Genomic DNA, 14,409 nt, shown 5'->3' with positions numbered 1-14,409 from the left:
CCCACGCTCTCTGGGAAGGGGCTGGTCAGCTTGTCCACTCCTGGGGGCTGGGGACTGAGGGGCACCATTCCAGGGCTGGTGCTCGTGAAGGGGGCCGGTACACACCTCACTCCCAACAGCACCTTCGTGTTTAGAGAACACACTCTGTCCACTGTCTCACTGGCCTCTAGAGGGGGTATGGTGAGTTACTATCCCCATGTGGCAGAAAATCGAGGCCCAGAGGGGCAAAGGGTTTGCCCAAGGTCACACAGAGCTAGAGAAGGGGCTGGGAGGGAAGCCAGGGTATGCCCAGGGGCTCTGAGCAGACAGACATCATGCTCTGTCCTGGGTGGCTCCGTGGGCCCAGGGCCCCTCAGACAGGCACAGGCCAATCCGTGGGGCGCTTTGGCGTTGGGGTGGGGGGAACGGCAGTCACGCCCTGGTCATCCCTTGGGCCTGGGTGGCTTGCACCTCACCCAGCGGTGACCCTGCCCTCCCCACGCCACCCACCCCAGGACATCATCACAGCCCTGGAGGAGCGGCTGAAGCCCCTAGTGCAGGCCGAGCTATCCGTGCTGGTGGACGTCCTGCACTGGCCCGAGTTGCTCTTCCTGGAGGGCACTGAGGCCCACCAGCGCTGTGAGAGTGGAGGCTTCCTGTCCAAGTGAGTGGGATGCGGGGCCGGGGCATGGGGGTGGCAGGGACACAGCGGCCCAGGACGGGGAAAGCCCATGGGGTCAGAGGGCCGTGGTCAGGAACAGCAGCTGGAGGGGGGAGGGGTCCACCCCAAGTGTGCCCTCCTTCCCCGCCGGCCAGGCTGATCCAGCACACCAAGGACCTCATGGAGTCGGAGGAGAAGCTGTGTGTCAAGGTGCTGAGGACGCTGCAGCAAATGCTGCTTAAGAAGACCAAGTACGGGGACCGGGTGAGTGCCCAGGTCGGCTGGATGCCGGGCGGGCCTGGCCACGAGGTCCAGGGGCTCAGGACCAGGACCGCTGGGCTGGGGGGTAGAGGGTGAAACGGGCTGCTGTAGGCCTTGCTCCCTTCCCTGCAGGGCAACCAGCTGCGCAAAATGTTGCTGCAAAACTACCTCCAGAACCGGAAGTCCAGCTCGCGGGGGGACCTCTCAGACCCCGTGGGCACCGGTCAGTACCGCGTCTCCCCTGCTGTGCCTCCGGGAGGCCCATTCGCTCTGGGCCCTTCCTTCCCCTCCCTCCACCTGCTCCCCCTTAGGCGAGTTTGCCCACTCCAGGCCTGGACCAAGACTGGTCAGCGATCGCAGCCACCCAGTGCCGGCTGGACAAGGAGGGGGCCACCAAGCTGGTGTGTGACCTCATCACCAGCACCAAGAACGAGAAGATCTTCCAGGAGAGCATTGGCCTGGCCATCCGCCTGCTGGACGGTGGCAACACCGAGATCCAGGTGTGGAGGGGGGCAGGGCTGCAGGGGGCTCACCTCCTTGGGTGGTGCCCCCTGCTCAGGAGGGGGACAGTGTGCCAGTCCCCAGTCCATGGGGGTGGGGCTGCAGGGCTGCGTGCTGGCGGCCAGTGCGAGTCCGGCTACTCGTGGGAGGCTCTGCCCTCCCGTATCTGCCCCCGTGTCACGTGGCCCTTTTCTATCCCACACCCCTGCCCTGCTCCAGCCGGGCCTGGGCCTGTCGCCCACCATCCCGCCCCCTATTAGTCCACCGTTCTCGCCTCTCAGCCTCTGCTCAGGTCTCCTCCCTCCTCTTCCACATCCTCAGCCTTTGGTGTCCAAGTAAAGGGCTCCTATCTCCAAAAGCCCTCTCTGATTATTTTATCTCCACTCATTTATTTATTCACTCATTCATTCTTCCCGTAAGTCTGCATTTAGTGAGTGCCTTCTATGTGCCTGGCAGTGTTCTAGGAGCTAAGGATTCAGCAGTGAAGGAAAGAGACAAAACCCATGTTCTCTTGGTGCTCGTATCCTAGTGGGGACAACAGTCCCGAACTGCAGCCCCTGCGTAATACGGAGAGCATGCTGGTTGGTGATAATTCAGGCAGGGGGCTTCAGGAGTTCTGGGCCAGGGGTATCTCAGAAGGAGTGATGGGGAAGACCCCTGAGAGGGGACCGTTTGAATGAGGACCCAGAATTGAGCACGTGAAGTGGGGCAGGGCGCCCGGGGCAGAGCGGGCAGCAGAAGGCCGTGAAGGGGAAATGGCTGATGTGGTTGGAGGGGGTGGAGGAGGGGTGAATGGGAGGAGCTGGGGTCAGGGGGGTGACAGGCCATCACGAGGCCTCGTGGGCACCGTGAGCCCAGGCCTGCCCCTGGGGGAAGATTCAGGGTTTTGAGCAGAGGAGGGACGTGACTTAGACTTCAGAGAGACCCCTCTAGCTGCTGTGTGGGGAACTGACGGAAGGTCAAGGGCAGATGCAGGTGGGTAGGAAGCTAGTGCAGGCCTCCAGCATCACCGGCACTGGCCCTTCCTCCTCCACCTCTGCTGGTCCTGACTGCCCCCCACCCCAGCCTTAGGCGCAGGGCACAGGGGCGTCTCTGTCTCCACCACCTTGTCCCTGCAGCACAGCATGGAGCCCCCCGGCTCTCGCCGAGGGCTGCTTAGAGCCAGGCCTGGTGCTGAGGCTGCCCCCCGTCTCACTGTCCACCCGCAGAAATCCTTCTACAACCTGATGACGAGCGACAAGAAGTCAGAGCGCTTCTTCAAGGTGCTGCACGACCGCATGAAGCGGGCCCAGCAGGAGACCAAGTCCACAGTGGCCGTCAACATGAGCGACCTGGGCAGCCAGCCGCGTGAGGACCGGGAGCCAGCAGACCCCGCCGCCAAAGGTCAGGCTCAGAGGGTGCAGGGTGAGTGGGGTCACGGGCCCCAGGGATGAGGACGTGGGCACAAGGCAAGGTGGGCAGGCTGGGGACTGAGGGTGGGAACGGAGGGTGAGGGTGAGGGTCTGGCTGCTCCCAGCAGCCCCAGCCTAACCAGGCCTCACCCTGCAGGCCGCGTGGCCTCCTTCTGGATGCCCAGCTCCTCATCCCGCTATTCGCTGGGCCCCAGCCTGCGCCAGGGGCATGAGGTGGGCGAGCGCGTGCAGAGCAACGAGATGGGCACGTCCGTGCTCATCATGCAGCCCATCCTGCGCTTTCTGCAGCTGCTGTGCGAGAACCACAACCGGGACCTGCAGGTGAGGCCCTGCCCCACCTGAGCCCGCCTCCCGACCCCGCCCATACTCTGTGCCCCGCATCCGGCCTGGGCACCACTGCTCTGAGGCTGGTGAGGCCCCCACCCCTGCAGCCTGCAGCATCGCGGTCCCCAGGCCGGCCCCTCCCTCCCTGCTGCAGCGGTGCCACGCACCCCCCCCTCCCCCGTGCTCTTCAGAACTTCCTGCGCTGCCAGAACAACAAGACCAACTACAACCTGGTGTGCGAGACTCTGCAGTTCTTGGACATCATGTGCGGCAGCACCACGGGCGGTCTCGGGCTGCTGGGGCTCTACATCAACGAGGACAACGTGGGCCTCGTCATCCAGACCCTGGAGACCCTCACCGAGTATTGCCAGGGCCCCTGCCACGAGAACCAGGTGAGCCGTCGGAGTGGTGCATGGCAGCGTGGACATGGGGGAGGATGGAGCAGGCCGGGCAGGGGACAGACCGTGGCCCCTGGAGCTGCCACGATTCTGAGGGGGCCCAGGCCCCGTGTCACCCCCCACCCCTGCCTCCCGCCAGACCTGCATCGTGACGCACGAGTCCAATGGCATAGACATCATCACCGCGCTGATTCTCAATGACATCAGTCCCCTGTGCAAGTACCGTATGGACCTGGTGCTGCAACTCAAGGTAGGGCCCTTGGCAGCCCACGTGAGCATGCGTGGGTGTGCATGTGATGTATATGTTGAGTGCACATGCTGGTGTGTGTGATGTTAGCATTGTGTGTGTGTGTGCGGTGTGGGCATCGTGTGTGCAAGCATGGGTGATGTGGTGTGTGATGTGTGCATGTTTGTACACACAAGTGCATGTGTGAGCAAACGTGTTGGATGTACACTTGCTCTAGAAGCAGACATGTTCTGGGTTTATCCGAGGGCCTCCTGTGTCCGTGTCTGCTGTTTGGGGGGTGCACAGGGTGGGGGAAGGTGGCCTGTGGGTGGACTGGATACGCAGCACCCTTCTCACAGCAAGCCCTGGGGGTAAGTGGGGAACAAGAAGGCCACGGGACTTACGGGCCAAGAGAGGCTGTTACGGAGTAGTCAGTGGAGGGGGTGGCGGGGGCCCTCAGACTGTGGCCTGTCCCTCCCTCCTCTCCCCCAGGACAACGCCTCCAAGCTGCTCCTGGCTCTGATGGAGAGCCGGCACGACAGTGAAAACGCCGAGCGCATCCTCATCAGCCTGCGGCCCCAGGAGCTGGTGAGGCTGGGCTGGGGGTCAGGTGGGGAGGCGGACCAGGTGGGGTGTGCGGGGCTGGGGATCAGAGCTCAGCCCGCCCTACGCCCCAGGAAGAGGGCATTCAGCAGCCCCTGCCCCGGCAGGTGGACGTCATCAAGAAGGCCTACCTGCAGGAGGAGGAGCGTGAGAACTCGGACGTGAGCCCTCGTGAAGTGGGCCACAACATCTACATCCTGGCGCTGCAGGTACCGGCCCCACCCCACGGCCCCGCCCTAGCGGCCACGCCCCCACCGGCGACCACGACCCAGTGACTCTCCGCTGTCATCTCACTCAGCTCTCCAGGCACAACAAGCAGCTGCAGCACCTGCTGAAGCCCGTGAGGCGCATCCAAGAGGAGGAGGCCGAGGGCATCTCTTCCATGGTGGGGGCCCAGAGGATAGGGCTGGGCGTGGGGCGGGGCTTAGATCTAGGGGCGGGGTTGGGTGGGAGATTGGATGGGATAGTTGGGGGGCGTGACTATGACTCGGGGGCGGGGCTGAGGGCAGATCTGAGACCTCATATCCTGGCTGGAGTCTGGGATGTGGCTGGGGGCGGGGCCAGGAACTTAGGGCAGACCTGTGGCCCAAGGCCTTGGCTTGAACCTGAGTAAAGAGCCAGCTCAGAATTGGGGGGGCGGGGCTGAGGACCGGTGGGAGCCGGCCTGGTGGCCAGGGATGTCACCCGGACAGAGGAGTGGGAGCAAGGTTGCTGTGTGGGTTTGGGGCGTCTGGCACCTGGAGCAGGACCTAGGGGTGCACCTGGGCAGGACTGTGGAGGGTGCTGACTGTCCTATAGGATTGTCTCCCACTTCGGGGCTGGGTCTGGTCTAGTTGGGGGTCACTCAGTGGGGTGTAGTTCAGAGCTGGGCCCCGGCATGGAGGTGGGGGCGGGCCTGACCTCGGCATCACCCCCACCCCCAGCTCAGCCTCAACAACAAGCAGCTGTCACAGATGCTCAAGTCCTCAGCACCGGCACAGGAGGAAGAGGAGGACCCCCTGGCCTACTATGAGAACCACACGTCTCAGATAGAGGTGGGACCTGAGAACAGCTGGGGGCCGGGAGTGAGGGCTGGGCCCTCGGGGGCCACGGCTCAGATGTGAGCAGGTGCCCGTGTGCGTCCAGATCGTGCGGCAGGACCGCAGCATGGAGCAGATCGTGTTCCCGGTGCCCGGCATCTGCCAGTTCCTGACGGAGGAGACCAAGCACCGGCTCTTCACCACCACCGAGCAGGATGAGCAGGGTAGCAAAGTGAGCGACTTCTTCGACCAGTCCTCCTTCCTGCACAACGAGATGGAGTGGCAGCGCAAGCTCCGCAGTGAGGACCCCGCGGGCCGGCAGGAGGGCGGGGGTGGGGGGCTGGAGCTGCTCACTGATGCCCCTGATGCCTCCCTCGCCTACTGGTGGGGATCCCACCCCTGCCCCAAGGAGGGCTCCGATCACGTTTTTTTCCTCCTGAAGTGGGGCCTGGAGCTTGTGCAGGCTCTGCGGCCTGGTATGGGGTGGGCAGATGGTGTTAATCAGGGGCCCCCCTTACCCTGGCCCCGCCACCTCCTCCCCCAGGCATGCCACTCATCTACTGGTTCTCCCGCCGCATGACCCTGTGGGGCAGCATCTCCTTCAACCTGGCGGTTTTTATCAACATCATCATCGCCTTCTTCTACCCCTACGTGGAGGGCGCATCCACAGGTGAGGACACAGGGCTGGCAGGTGGCGGCCCTGAGCCTTCCATGCTCCCTCCTCTGATGTGAGCTGGCCAGGCTCTGAGGGGACTGGATGCAGAGTGGGGAGAAGCACCCCCTTCACTGGCCTCTGGCTTCTGCACCTCATCACGGGGATGGATAGGGCCCTTGACCTCTGGAGACGGCACACACACATACAAGGCAGAGACCAGTTACGGGAGCAGCAGATGGAGAGGGCCTCCTACCTTAGGCCTCCAGATGCAGGTGTGATGGGCAGGGCCCTACAGCCAGGCGAGCAGGAACTTACAGGGAAGGCTCCCAGAAAGGGGTAGCTTCTTGGGGTCCGTTGGGTGGGTGGGCTTGAGCAAGCCGCCCTGTCCCTGCTCCCTGGCCCCCAGGTGTGCTGGGCTCCCCCCTCATCTCGCTGCTGTTCTGGATCCTCATCTGCTTCTCCATCGCGGCCCTGTTCACCAAGCGCTATAGCATCCGCCCCCTCATCGTGGCGCTCATCCTGCGCTCCATCTACTACCTGGGCATTGGGCCCACGCTCAGCATCCTGGGTGCCCTCAACGTGAGTGCCAGAGGGCCCCCACCGCCCACCCCCAACCCCTCCTGGGCTTGTCGCGCAGCTGGAGCTGAAGCTGGCCCGCTGCTCTGCCCCTTCCCCCTGGTCCCCGTGTTGGGATCCCAAGCTCATTATAGACCCGAGGTTGGGACCACTCTGTGTCTCCTCTTTCCTCTGGACAACTCGGGGCAGCAGGCACTCAGAGCCAGCCAGCCAGGAGCCGCTTTGGAGCACCAGCTTCAGGGCTGCTGGGTTCCCAGTGTTAGTTGTGCACTGCCTGAAGGCGTATTGAGGACATCAAAGATTTATGTGTTATGACAGTTTCCTGACAGGTAGAAATAAAGTGTCTCGAGCACGTGGGGGGTGCCTTTTCCTAACTTACCTAGTCACCGTAAAGGCTAAGGACGGTCTTCTCTGACCCGTTCTCCTTTATCTGCATCTCACTTTCTTCCTGGAGCTGGGGACCCAAGGGACTTCTCCTCTATTCTAGTCCCAGAAGCCCAGATGCATTTCAGGAAGCATTTCATTAAGGCTGTGTTTGCCAGGCTGAGCAGGACCAGCTCAGATCACTCCCTTGAAGACCCAGCCTTCGCCTCTGCTCTAGGCACCGGCTGGGCCTGGCAACAGGGGTGGAGATTCAGGGTGGGTGGTAGGGCACTGACCCCCATGCCCTGCACTTGCCCACAGCTGACCAACAAGATCGTGTTCGTGGTGAGCTTCGTGGGCAACCGTGGCACCTTCATCCGGGGCTATAAGGCCATGGTCATGGACATGGAGTTCCTGTACCACGTGGGCTACATCCTGACGAGTGTCCTGGGCCTCTTTGCCCATGAGCTCTTCTACAGCATCCTGGTGAGGCGTGAGTGGGGCTGGGCAGGGGCAGGGGCAGGCAGTTGGGGCTTCCTGCCAGTTGCTAACAGTTCCCCATCCCCAGGCCTCTTGCTGCTGGGCTGGGAGGAGTGGATTTCCAGTGTCCTCCTCCGCTGGACCCCATCCTGGCCTTCAAGGCCGTGATATCTACTCATGGCCCCATCTCCCCTGTACAGTGGGAGTCCAAGCCTGGACTCTTGAGCCAGACCATCTGGGTTTACATCCCAGTGTGGCCCCTCCTAGCTGTGTAACTTTGGGTAGGTTTCTTAACTGCCCGTGCCTCAGTTTCCTCATCTGTAAACTGGGGATAATTAACGGCACCTGCCCTTTAGAATAATTGTGAGGATGAAGTGAGCTAACACACAACAGTTGTGTAGAGTGTGTCCTGGCACGTAGCAAGCACACCGTAAGTGTTGGCCATCCTTCTCCTGCTGCTTGTGGTATGCACTGCCCATTCCACCCTCTAGCCTTCTCCTGGACCTCTCCGTTTCCTGGGCCTTGGAACTCCAGGTTCCTCGGAGGCGACGGCCCCAACAGGCCCGCCAGCCTGGTTCCACCTGCCCAAGAGCAGACGCCGCTGGGGGAGGCGGGGGGAACCACTGGTAGGCAGGCAGCCCGTGGGTCCAGCGGCGGCCCCATCTCTGCCCTGCAGCTCTTTGACCTCATCTACCGCGAAGAGACGCTGTTCAATGTCATCAAGAGTGTGACCCGCAACGGCCGCTCCATCCTGCTGACCGCCCTGCTGGCCCTCATCCTGGTCTACCTCTTCTCCATTGTTGGCTTCCTCTTCCTCAAGGATGACTTCATTCTCGAGGTCGACCGGCTGCCCAGCAACCACTCCAGAGGTCTGGGGGCGCCTCTCCTGGGCGGGCGTGTGGGGATGAGGGGCCTGCACAAGTGGCTGGAGTTGGGACCAGGGCCTGGAAGCGCTTATCCCACCAGGCCTCCTGCCTCAGTTTCTCCTCTTGGGTTCTGGGTGGGGGTCTAGCTCACTGCCTCCCTCTTCCCTGGACAGACTGAGGGAGTGGGAGCGCCTTGGGTCGCTCTTGTTTGAAGACCCTGTGGTTCATGTTAAACTCGGTACTTGTGGGAGCTGCCGGTGCACCAGGGCTAGGGGTGCAGACACCCCTCCCGGCCCTTGGAGCACAGCCCGGCGGGGGCAGGTACATGGAGACCCTTCACTGTAGCCAGGCAGTGGGGAACTGGTAGGATCAGGGCAGGCTTCCTGGAGGATGTGATGTTGGGCCCAGAACTGGGGAGATGATGAGGACAGTCCTTGGACCTCCTGATCTTGATCCTGTCCCCTCCAGCCAGCCCCCTGGGGATGCCACATGGAGCTGCCACAATTGTGGACACTTGCAGTGGGGACAACATGGACTGTGTCTCAGGGGTCGTGGTGCCCGAGGTCCTGGCAGGTGAGGGCAGTGCGTCTTGGGAGTCAGGTGCGGTGGGGGCAGAGGCAGGTGGCCTGGCCCAGGGCTGAGCACGCGCCCTGCTTGCAGAGGATGAGGAGCTGGACAGCACGGAGCGGGCCTGTGACACCCTGCTCATGTGCATCGTCACTGTCATGAACCACGGGCTGCGCAATGGTGGCGGTGTGGGCGACATTCTCCGCAAGCCCTCCAAAGACGTGAGTGCCCCCTGCCCCCTCCCCAGTCCACGGGGGCCCAGCCCCGCCCTCAGGTCATGGCCGGCAGAGCAGCTTGGCCTCCCTCCATCTTCAGGGTTGCGAGTCCCTGCACCTTTGCGTCCCCTTCTCCCCGCTGTCCCTCGTAGTCCCGTGCGGTTATGGTGTAGCTGAGCTATCCAGGCCCCTGTTTACCCAGGCATCCCCACCAGCTCACTGTAGATGCTCTGAGGAAAGACCTTGGCATCCGGCTTTCCCGGGCTAGGGAAGCCGTGAGTCAGGCAGCGGGTGGGTCCCCGGCCACAGCGGCTTCAGCTGAAAGGCAGAGCCCTGGCCCGCAGCCAGGGTAGGCAGGGTGGGGAAGCCGGGCTGGCTCCATATGGAGGCCTCAGGGTTTGGCTCGGGCAGCCCCACGTTCTCAGAATGGCAGTCTGTCCCTAGTGGCACGAGGGTGAGAAGCTTCTCCTTGGCCAGAGGGTTTCTAGAACGAGTGAGACCAGGTGTCCTGCGGGCAGGCAGAGGAGTTCAGAGCTGCTCTTCCCCTAACCAGCAGTCAGGGGCGGGCCATGTCCCCACCCCAGACTCCTCGAGGGCCTCGTCCCGGCCGCTGAGTCCTCATCCACACTCAGGGCCTCTGATTGTGATTCTCATTCTGTGTGGTGAGGCTGGGTCCTCTCTGCCATCTTCAGGGACCTGGGAGCCAGATGCCCTTATTCCTTTCCAATGGGGGCTGCTGACCCCAGCCTCCCTGCCTTCCCCCCGTAGGAGTCTCTCTTCCCGGCCCGCGTGGTCTACGACCTCCTGTTCTTCTTCATTGTCATCATCATCGTGCTGAACCTCATCTTTGGGGTGATCATCGACACCTTTGCCGACTTGCGCAGTGAGAAGCAGAAGAAGGAAGAAATTCTCAAGACCACGTGCTTCATCTGTGGTGAGGCTGAGGCTGGGCTCCTGCCTGAGGAGGCCGTGGCCGTCGTCGTCGGCCTCAGTCTGGCCCTTCCTAGATTCCTGTGGCCGCCGGGGAGCCCTGCCCTGGGGCCGACGGCTTGGTGGCTGTTCGCTCATCCCAGAACTGGGGAGAACAGGACCCTACCCGAACTTGGAGTCATAGAAGGGAGTGGGAAAGGGCCTCAGAAATCCTCCCTTTAAACTCTCTGGGTCTCAGATGAGGAAACGAGCCTGGTCAGTGGCCTCAAACCTCTGGTCTCAGGCCAGGGCCTTTCTCCCCACCCCCTAGGTATGAAGTGCAGGTCCCCTCACAGCCACCACAGGCAAGCAGGTGGGCCCCTGTAGGACAGGACCCTCATCTAAGCTTTTCCGGCTCCCCGGCCCCCGGGATCCTGGCGTCTGCTCCCATGGTCCCCTCTGTGCTGCAGCAGGGCAGGGGCTCCACGGCTGTGTGGCTGCTGCTTTAAATAGAAGTGACCTAAAGAGCCCAGAGTGGGCTGTCGCCTGCATTCATCAGAACTTTCAGCCCAAGAACAATGTCCCCACTGCACCGGCAGGCCATGCCTGCCCACCGGGTCTCTTGGAGGCAGGGGAGGGGGTGTACCCTCACCCCCACCTCCTGCCTCCGCAGGTCTGGAGAGGGACAAGTTTGACAACAAGACGGTGTCATTTGAGGAGCACATCAAGTTCGAGCACAACATGTGGAACTACCTGTACTTCATTGTGCTGGTCCGTGTGAAGAACAAGACGGACTACACGGGGCCCGAGAGCTACGTGGCCCAGATGATCAAGGTGTGGGCCCGGGGAGGGGGGTAGTCAGGACAGCTGTGGACACTTGTTAACAGGCAGCAGGGGACAAGGGACAGCTGGAGCCGACCTCGGCTACTCGGGAGCCCCGCCAGCTGCTGTGCTGCAGGGGGGCCTCTGGAAAAAAGCCCCCAGAGGACGTGCGTGGTGTCCGGGGCCTGTGGGTGCCTGATGCGAGGTGGCCCTGCTTGTGGCGGCTGCTCAGTGGCCCTTTCTGAGGGGCCTTTTCTAGCTGGGCGAGAGGGAGGGCAGCTTGCTGAAGCCTGGGTGGTCGCAGGCCAAGAGGGCGCCTGGATGAACTTTAAACTGTCAAACTTAGGAGAAATCAACCATCACTCCAATGCAGGGGCGAAGGGAGTGAAGGCAGTAATGAAGGTCTGGGTGCATTTAGGGTAAAGGATGCCCATCAGTCCCGTCAGACGTAGTGCATCTTTAGATTAGCGCACATCAGAGAAAATGCAGCCTAAAAGGCAAGAAAGGTGGGGAGGAGGTTCTATGCATCTTTGGAGTCTGTATTTGGATTGGTCTTTGAGCGCAGGTATTATCTGTTGATCTGAGAATTCAGAGCTTGCCACAGGGAACTAGAAAGCTGCTCGGTGTCCCCTCCCGCTCTGCCTCTGTCCCGGGGAACGTGGCTTTGCCTCATGTGTCAGATGCCAGCCACCCTCGGCAGAGCCCTGCTCCCTCAACGCACCATCTGTCTGACTGGCATCTTCCTGGGGTGTGGGGCGTGCTGTTGGGGAGGGAGGAAGGAAGGGAGGGAGGGAGGGAGGAGAGACAGGGTCTGGGTGCAGAGGCCTGCCTTCCACCACTCGCAGGGTGTTTGTTAGGAGAGTAAACAGGTGGTGTTGGTACCAGGGAGAGACCCGGGCTGTCTAACCGAGGTTGGCCTGTCTCAGTGCTGTGGCCTCCCCGCCCCCTCACTCTGGCCCCGGGGAGGACCCAGGTCAATTCAGATTTTCCCGTGACACATCCCTGGGGATTAATTTGGCCAAGGGTGTGGTAGCAGGCTCCCCCCACACAACTGCTTTTCTAAACAAGGCCTTCCTAGGCTGGACCCAAGCTCGCTCACCCCACTGGTGATGTTTTTCAGAACAAGAACCTGGACTGGTTCCCCCGGATGCGGGCCATGTCACTGGTGAGCAACGAGGGGGAGGGGGAGCAGAACGAGATCCGGATTCTTCAGGACAAGCTCAGCTCCACCATGAAGCTGGTGTCCCACCTCACTGCCCAGCTCAACGAGCTCAAGGAGCAGGTGTGCCCCTAGCCCTGTCCTGGCAGCACACCGGCAGCCTCGGGGCCTGCCTGGTGGCATGGGGGAGGGTGTTGGGGCCTTCACGCTCCCCCTGCCCCCTTTCCTGCTGGCTCCTGTTCTTGGGTCTGGGGTGGAAGACAGGTTCCAAACACACTTCTCCCCTCTGTGGAAAGCTAGACGGGGTCGTGGCCCCTATCCTTGCGCCCCAGAAAGACGGCTGAGCGGAACCTCGTGCCGGTGTTGGGGCCTCCCTTGCTTTAGCGAGTCCCCCTCAGGCGTTGACTGGTGATGGCTGGGTAAGGCTTCTTTCCGCTTCTCAAGATCGATCCCCTCTTGCCCAGAGCATCCTCCGCTCCATCTGGCAGTGACTAACTGACATCGGCAGCCCCTCTTTTAGGTGGGGTGCTTTCCCAGCTGCACCAAATCAGTGGTTTGTGATGCGCTGAGGACAAGGGTTTGGGGCTGACATCCATGCTACACCCTGGGGGTGCCTTGGCCTGCCGCCAGGGCTGAACCGCAGCTGGGGGGAGGGTGGACTCTGGGCGGCCTGATCCAACCTGATGGCATCTGTTTAAATCTAGATGACGGAGCAGCGGAAACGCAGGCAACGCCTGGGCTTCGTGGATGTCCAGAACTGCATGAGCCGCTGAGTGGAGCCACGGAAGGCCCGTCAGGCCACATGCGACACTGGAGAGCTGAGAGTGGGAACACCGCCCCTCGGCCCCTCAAGGCCAGGTGCCCATCCAACCCCCAGCTCCACCTCTGCCAGACCCCGCCCCAGGCCAATGTAGACTCTGACCAGCTTAGGGGGGAAACTAGAGCTGACAGTCCTGCCCAGACCAAGCTCTTAAAAACCACCTCAGGACTCGGTGGGACTCGGCTTACCTTCACGTCCGAGTCCTCTTACAGGACGACTGCTTTGTCCCTTGTGACTGACGTGCCTTTGTACCCCTCCTGGTGGGTGGTGAGGAGTGGGGCCTCCAGTTCACTCCAAGCACTACATCGTGGTCGCCGCCGCCTCTGGAGGGGCGCGGTGATACTGTCGCTAGTGACTTTAGGGCTTTGTTATTTAACTTATTCACGGGGCCAGGCTCAGCCCTGGCCAGGGCCGTGTGGCCCCCCCTGTGCCTCCGAACTGCCGTATACAGTGCGTAGACCTCAGTGTCCAAGTCCACGCCACCCTCTCCGCACGGCCCCGGCTGGACTGGTGACCACAGGCTTGGTCCTGAGACCTGCCTCCTCCTGGGCCTCCTGGGGAAGAGTCACACGCCCAGGTGACAGGGCTGGGGCGTGTTAACAGGGGCTGTTTTTGACTGCTTGTGTTTTCTCCTTTTGGTGTAATGTTTTACAAATCCTTTGGCCCGAGAACTAATATGTTAATTACCTTAAATAAATTAATAAATCTAGTCCGTTAGAAAGGGAGGCTGGCTCCCGTGCTCCCCAGGGGCTGGGGTGGGTGGTAACGTGGCGCTGGCAGAGGACAGAATACGAGCCCTGCCTGCTGGCCTAACCTTGGGCTCGTGGGAGATGCTGAATGCCAGCCTGTCTTGCAGCGATTCCGGGACAGAACTGTACTATGGGATAACTGGTTTCTATCCTAATCCTATGAATTTTATTTTATGCATTTCCAAACACAGTGAGGAGTCCAGGTACAATGAGGTTAAGAACCCACTCCCACTTCTTCCCAACAAGGGGTGCTGTCGGCCCTGCCCTACCCCTTCTCTCAGCTCTGTTCTTGACAAGAAACCTGAAGTAGGGAATGTAAACGTCTACTGGTAAGAGCTAAGGTTCCGTGGAGTAATAAGGTGACGCTGTGCGTGTCCCCGGCCAGGGGAGGGGGCCTGCCATGTGGCCTCCCACAGAACCCGCCCCGAGTGCTGAAGCCGACTCAAGCCGAGGCCCTGCCTGGCCTGTTGGTAGCTCTACTCTGCCCCTTAAGCCAACTTGGAACATGGCTTTTCTGCAAGGTCAGGGGCAGAGGACCGAGCTCTGGCCTTCTGAGTCAGTGGGGAGGAGGGCCCAGCAGGCTTTTCTCATCCCTCTGTCATACAACTCCTGCTGCTTTCTGTTTGCAACAGGACGCCTTCTTCAGTACTGACCGCTATTTTTGGCTCTCTCCCAGGAGCTCCTACAACAAAAGGGAGCCTGTGGATCTTGCCAGGAGCCAGCCAGACCTCTGTTGGCAGGTGGGGCTCCTGTGGCCATGCAGGAAGCACCTCGCCCAGAGGCCCCGTCACCTTCCCTTCTCAGGCCCAGACAGAGACCCGCACTTCCTCTCCTGGAGGACATC

At 61.6% G+C, this 14,409-nt stretch overlaps 1 protein-coding gene across 1 annotated transcript in view; it reads left to right on the top strand.

The window, feature by feature from the left end:
* The window catches only part of ITPR3 (inositol 1,4,5-trisphosphate receptor type 3), a 67,403-nt gene extending 54,288 nt beyond the window's left edge, over positions 1-13,115 (top strand). The window contains exons 36-58 of the mRNA XM_060111519.1: positions 495-643; positions 796-904; positions 1,034-1,124; positions 1,232-1,401; positions 2,611-2,785; positions 2,951-3,135; positions 3,330-3,530; positions 3,676-3,786; positions 4,255-4,350; positions 4,473-4,574; positions 4,664-4,750; positions 5,289-5,399; positions 5,491-5,683; positions 5,929-6,054; positions 6,446-6,618; positions 7,300-7,464; positions 8,135-8,327; positions 8,793-8,897; positions 8,985-9,112; positions 9,875-10,040; positions 10,689-10,849; positions 11,958-12,119; positions 12,701-13,115. Of these exons, the coding sequence (XP_059967502.1) occupies positions 495-643; positions 796-904; positions 1,034-1,124; positions 1,232-1,401; positions 2,611-2,785; positions 2,951-3,135; positions 3,330-3,530; positions 3,676-3,786; positions 4,255-4,350; positions 4,473-4,574; positions 4,664-4,750; positions 5,289-5,399; positions 5,491-5,683; positions 5,929-6,054; positions 6,446-6,618; positions 7,300-7,464; positions 8,135-8,327; positions 8,793-8,897; positions 8,985-9,112; positions 9,875-10,040; positions 10,689-10,849; positions 11,958-12,119; positions 12,701-12,769 (3,228 nt within the window). The 3' untranslated portion in view covers positions 12,770-13,115. The remainder of the gene's footprint in view (positions 1-494; positions 644-795; positions 905-1,033; positions 1,125-1,231; positions 1,402-2,610; positions 2,786-2,950; positions 3,136-3,329; positions 3,531-3,675; positions 3,787-4,254; positions 4,351-4,472; positions 4,575-4,663; positions 4,751-5,288; positions 5,400-5,490; positions 5,684-5,928; positions 6,055-6,445; positions 6,619-7,299; positions 7,465-8,134; positions 8,328-8,792; positions 8,898-8,984; positions 9,113-9,874; positions 10,041-10,688; positions 10,850-11,957; positions 12,120-12,700) is intronic.
* Positions 13,116-14,409: the final 1,294 nt, after the last annotated feature.

This window comes from Mesoplodon densirostris, chromosome 10 (assembly GCF_025265405.1).
Source record: "Mesoplodon densirostris isolate mMesDen1 chromosome 10, mMesDen1 primary haplotype, whole genome shotgun sequence".
Classification (NCBI taxonomy): Eukaryota; Metazoa; Chordata; class Mammalia; order Artiodactyla; family Ziphiidae; genus Mesoplodon; species Mesoplodon densirostris.
This window is presented reverse-complemented; position numbering and strand designations above follow the sequence as displayed.